The sequence below is a fragment of the Pundamilia nyererei genome, unplaced genomic scaffold (assembly GCF_000239375.1).
Source record: "Pundamilia nyererei isolate P.nyererei 1_Seehausen unplaced genomic scaffold, PunNye1.0 scaffold00162, whole genome shotgun sequence".
Taxonomy (NCBI): Eukaryota; Metazoa; Chordata; class Actinopteri; order Cichliformes; family Cichlidae; genus Pundamilia; species Pundamilia nyererei.
Genome location: NW_005187563.1, coordinates 1,427,499 through 1,433,498, shown reverse-complemented (window position 1 = coordinate 1,433,498; position 6,000 = coordinate 1,427,499). Strand labels below are relative to the sequence as shown.

The 6,000-nt window shown below is 44.3% G+C and overlaps 1 protein-coding gene across 5 annotated transcripts in view; it reads right to left on the bottom strand.

Annotated features, from left to right (window-relative positions):
- Positions 1–2,858: 2,858 nt before the first annotated feature.
- Positions 2,859–6,000, bottom strand: part of usp6nl (USP6 N-terminal like) — a 94,686-nt gene continuing 91,544 nt past the window's right edge. For all 5 annotated transcript variants that reach the window (XM_005745682.1, XM_005745681.1, XM_005745678.2 and 2 more), the window contains one exon: positions 2,859–5,550. In XM_005745682.1, coding sequence (XP_005745739.1) covers positions 4,007–5,550 — 1,544 coding nt within the window. In that variant the 3' untranslated portion in view covers positions 2,859–4,006. The remainder of the gene's footprint in view (positions 5,551–6,000) is intronic.

The following is a 6,000-nucleotide window of genomic DNA, read 5'->3' as shown; positions in this document are numbered from 1 at the left end:
TGTATGTATTGTAGAATTCAACTAGGTGCAATATGTCAGTGAGTGCAGAATTTAGGAGAATCACAAGAATCCATTTGCAGTCCAAGTTCTTCCCCCCTGTTGGACAGTCATTCTGCGAGCCTTATGAATGTGTTTGCAAAGAATCAGATCTTAGTGAACTCTGGCTCAAGGTCAGGGGTCAGAGGTCAAGTTGTCTGAAAATCTTGTAAATGTGATAACTTTAGAACAAGATGATGTAGAATTTTGAAATTGATACCATAGGTGTATCTATTATGAGGCTGAGTGGTACGATTGGTCAGTATCAGTAGCCATGTGCATGACTAGTTTCATTTCATGTGGTAAATCTTTACATTGTAGACTTTCAACCTGGGGCCTCATACACAACACCAACCTGTCTACGTGGTTCTTCTTCAGCTATCTGAGAATTTTTATGGGAAGTGTATTTTTCTGGTATTTTCTTAGCCTCATATATTTTTTAAAAAGCACATAAAAAGGAGGAAGCAGGGGAAATGGGTGAGGGTGAGCATCTGAGTGACTTTAATCCAAATTGCGATGCTTAGGCGACTTGACCCAGGCAGCTCTAAACGAGCAAAGCCTGCTTTCATAAAGACATAACAGTGTGAAAAAGTGTTCATCAATCCCTCCTTTCCTTTTCACATTTTGCTAGAAAAACGGAAAATTTATGCAGTAATTTACTGAAACGTGTATAAAAATACGTGGAGGCACAACACACTGCTCCAGTAATGTTTAGGTCCAGTCGTTACTGAAACATTGTGTTTTTCTAAATAATGGCATTCTATTCTATTCTATCTAGCTATGCTTTTCCTACATTTGCTGTGTCTTTGGGATTGTTGTCATGCTGAAAAATGAGGCCATTGTCATTAAGATGACCAATTTCCAGATGGTATTGCAGATGGAATAAACAAAGAATTCAAGTGCGTTTCATTAAAGCTGGTTTGACCAGCTTTGATTATGACTGACATGCAGATACTTCAGGGTGTCTTCACTCATTCAGGAACCTTCCTAAACAAAGTTGACTTTTAGCAATGGTACTGCTACCTGGATGTAGGCCAGGCTTCTCTCAGAAGAGATGTTTGGTTTGCGAGTGCTTCTTCAGCTTGGGAATTAGCCAACTTCTGCTGATAAATGACCCACTCAGACTGAGGGTGATGGTTTCCTTTTTCTGTATTTGGTGCCAAATGGAAAAAATGGTATATAGGTTCACTATGAGGCAAAAAACAAACAAAAAACCCCAAACCACACGCAACAATGTATCACTTCCAGCGTGTTTTAAACGAAAAATCAGAACGGATTATGTTTTCATCACAACTGTGTTCCAGCCAGGTGAGGAGAGCTACCTTCGTCATGCTTCCCTAACCTATTAATCTCGGTTTCGTACACCTTTCAGAAAAAAAGCATCACATTGAAGCTACTTTCAATGCATCGTGTACCTGAATATTGTTGCTTATTTGCTGGATGAATTACTTGCAAGATGACATGAAAAAACAAACAAAAAAAAGGCATAATTTCCTGTGGTCGACTAATCCATTAAGCCTTCCGGGAGGCATGTAATCAGATAGAATCTAAGCTCTGTAGTGGTGCAGAGTGAGCATGTGCACAGAGCGCTATGTTAAAGTATAAAATATATCACATACCAAACGTGCCCCACATTCTAAGGTTTTCTTGGATCAATCCAGAGTTTTCCATAAAATATTCTGAGCTCTCCTCACAGATTTATCTGCTTCCAACCACGGATTGAAATAACATGACTGAGCTTTAAGATGTTCTGGATTCAAAGCAACATCCCGGTGCATCACAGGTGTCTCTTTCAGCTTCTCCTACCACGGATTTGTTAACCGTTTGCACAAACCTTCACAGCCCTGCCAAGCATCCTTTGCTTATCCAGCAAAGCTCAGAAGCTGTCTCCTGCTAATTTATCCAGAAAGATGCACAACAACAGCGTGGAAGCAAGCTGCTGAATGCCGATGTTAGGCAGCCTACCAGCTCTTATTACAAAGTCTTCAGCAACATGTTATTTATTTCTGTATTTGATGTTCATTTTCTTGTTGGCTTTGATTAGAGCAGGGACGCAATAAACTACTTCCATTCTTCCTGAGTCAGTCTTGACTAAACAGTTTCTAAAATGTCAGGACACATACACCACCACCCGTCTTTCCAGTAATAAAAAAATGTAATGGCTCATAAGGGCCAGAAAATCTTTAAAAGTAAGAGGCTGAAATTAGTCAAGTATGCTAATTGTGAAATAAATATCATTTAAACAATCAGTTGACCATTTGGTTTCACCGACTGCTTCACTTCCTAGATATTCCATGATCAGCTGTAAGTGGGATTACTCCAAAGTGGAAGTTTTTAGGGTCACTGAGGGCTGAGCATATGCAGAGCACAGTAAAGGTGCCGACACTGCATGTTGCATTTAATTGTTTATAGATGCACTTGAGAGAGCATTGAAGTGACTCCAGAATTAAAATGACAGTTTACATTTTCAGGGTTTGCCATTGCTCTCAATTGGCTTTTTGCTAATTGAACGCTGTATACAATAAAGACAACAATATGTGACCGTTACGTGACAGAAGCCTGTGCATTTTCCTTTTACTGCTGATTGCTAAACAAAAATATTCATTAAAGTCCTAGAAGTAAAACCCGTGGCCCCTTTGGAGTGCACAAGAAATTCCATTATCCAGGAATTGTGGTGGTTTGGAAGCTTTCGCAACACTGGAAACTCATTTACAGTGTTTCTCCATGCACTGCATCCTAATATATATATAAAAACACCTGATATCACCCCCCCACCTTTTTTTATTGAGCTGATTTTAAAAAACCACAAACAAATTTAAAGGTTCATTTTCATCCGACCTCTTTTTATTAAGCAAAGTATCAGAATGGACTGCAATTAGTTGTTTCACAACTAAAACAAAACCCAAAGATGACTGAGGGGATGTAAAGAACATTTTAGTACTGTTTGAAAGTACTTGCATCTACATCAGAGTATGAAAAGTAGGTGGGTAAAAATGCGACTCACATTTGTTACGTGCGTGTGCGCGCGCCGGATGACTGTATGCCAGTGGATGTGACATTGTTGAGAGAAGTAAGACATAATGAAGTTAAGCAACCTTGTACTGAAAGTAGTTTAAAAGCACCTCGGACTCCATGTGCTCGAGATGTGATAACTATGTCACAGTAATTAAAAAATGTGTTAGCAATGGTTACATAACAATCAAGATAACTTAAAGCCATAATTATTTTTTTTTTTAAAAAAGTATATATTAGCCCTCAAAAATCAGCTGTCTATATGTTGAGCCGCCCAGTTGAAATTAATTAAAAACAAGACTGGCCTGAAGTAATGCAAAAACAAACTATTAGTAATGGACAAAAACTAAAGAAAGCATGGTCCTAAACATGTTTTAACAAAACCTGCTTAAAAAACTTTAAATGGAAATCAAGACACACGGTAACCCGTGTAGCACTGTTTGCTAATTCTACCATTGGTCATATTTCTTTAAAAAGAACATTCACAAGCATATCGAGTTAATTGATCTCTACGGTACATATCTGGAGAGTAAGATATAAAAAAATAAAGATGGAAAATAAATCGGCTCTCAGGAGAAAATTCCCCTGTTACCGATAACTCAAAAAAAAAGAAAAGAAAAAATCTTCTGTACATATCAGACTCTAAAAGATATATTTATATTTTGTCACCTCTTGTTAATGATTTACATCCAAAAATAAAATTAAATCTTCAGTCAGTCTTTTTAATCTTTTTTTTTTTAAAGTGATCAGTAAAAACAGCGGCTGGTGGGTCCTGCAACGTTACGATGCAGCGTGACAGTCGTGAGGTCAGTACTTCACACATGAACGACAACAGAACCAAAGTAGAAGCCGGTTCCTAACAAAGCCTGGACTACTGGTCGTCTTTACCACAGTGTTGGTGACTACGCCTCAGTTTTCTTTTCTTTTAGTTTTTACAGTGTCTCGTCATATCGTCCTGTCACAGCAGCATGGACTCCTGCATGGCAAACGCCTCCTGTGCGTGCCTGTAGTGTGGTCCTCCAAACAGCTGAGGAAGCTGTTGCCGTAACACAGGCTGCTGGTGCTGCTGCTGCTCTTGGAGTTGCGGTCGGTACTGACGCAGGGCGTCCGGGTTGTCGGGGAAGGTGAACTCTGCGAGGGGCGACATCTGCGCCTTCTGGAAGCTGGGCGAGCGAGGCATCCCACCTGGGGATGTAGGGGGCAACTCCTCCGTTGGCTCCCACTGGAGCCCATCTACACCCTGCTGAGCTGGCAGGTAGTGCGGGTTTGGCTCACCCCGCTGGTGTCCTTCGAACCTGTAGACCTGTGCTGTGGAGGTGAGCTGTTGCAGATAGATGGGGGTGGAGCTCCCTTGGTTGTCCAGCTCCGGGGGAGGCCTGGGGTTCCGAGGATTGCGGGCGGAGCTGTGCGTTGGCTGCCTGCGGTAGGTGGCGAAGGTGTTATTCATGAGGGTCTTGTCTGGGGAGAAGCTGTTGGGCTGTCGCTGGGTGGTGGCATACGCTCGTTCTCCATACAATGCACTGGGCGGTGCAGGATATCGGGAGGGCAGAGCATAGAGTCTGTTGTCCACGCTTTGGGTGGGATGTGGAATGGGGACCTCAGTAGTAGTCCTGCCTGGGGAGTGCTGATGAGGTGGGGTATGGAACTGGTTCTTTGGGTCAGGGTAGCCAGTCGGAACATTTACAGGACTGTTGTGAGGAAAACGAGGAGGAAGAGGCTGTCTGGCCATTCTGGGCCCGGGTGCCACGGAGACGACACTCCCAGACAGGCTGGACCCGTGGCTCGGGCTGCCCTGATGCAGGGCTGACACATTGTAGGGTATCTCATTACGAAAGGGCCTCAATCTGGACGGAGGCTTCTCAAGCTCCAGGATCTCGAAGTCCTGCTCCGGCAGCCCTGGTACATTATCATACTGGGAGGCATTGGAGCCTCGGTCGGTGCCGGGGGCGTAGCCCTTGGAGCGTGGCCGGCGGTGAGGCTGAGCGGTGTCATCTGGGCTGGAAGGAGCCGGCGATGGCCCTCGGCTCATCTGAATTTCCCGCAAAGCTTCAAGCTTTGTCTCGGAGGGTTTGACCCACCGGGGCCCAGGCATGTCTCTGCGGGAGCTAGAGGCTGCGTTGGAGTTGTGGTTGGCGATGGCGTGAGCCTTTCCTCCATCCACAGCGGTCATCTGTGGTGTTGGGGTGGGGGCTGACAGCGGTGTCGCCCCCCTCTCTGGTGTGGTGTAGGTGGATTGCTTTTGTGTCTCATTTGAGATTTCACCTGACCCCCTGGAGTGGGTTTCCCTTTTGTCCCCCTTGTGGTGACGGATCCGTTTCTCCAGCGATTCCCGGTGGGCTCGGCTCGGGGGCCGTCCGTCCCGCTGGGGGTCTGGTAGAGGACTTGGCTCCCTGGGGGGCTCGGCTGGCTCCGCGTGGCTTTGACCGTTGGCCACGTGGTTTGCTACGGCTATCTCAGGAGGAAGCTGCCCTAGAGGCTTCTTGGGAAACTCGTCCTCTTTACCTGTAAAAGATCGGATGGGGAAAAAAAGGTGTAAACGCATTAGAACGCCATCAGGAAACAAAGGTGAGCGGTGATGACTGAACACACTGTGTGGCGCTGGTTCACATCTGATGACGTGTCACAAACGGGCACATGAATTCATGCAACAACACTGCCATAGAGAGTACAAAATAAAGGAGAATACACTCATGAAGACACATAATCACATATCCACAGGCAAAGAGTGGGAGGAGGATAGGGAAAAAAACATCAGAAATAATGTTTGATAGAAATTCTCATCATGGGAGACTCAATTAGGAAGAGACACTCTACTGAGCGTGCTCTGAAATTATTAGTCTTTCTACATTTCATTAAACAGTACTCGGCTGCAGTAGTAGCTCCAGGCTTGAAAGGTCATACAGAAATATTGCTTGATTAATGAACCTTCTTAAATGCACTGAGACTTATAAG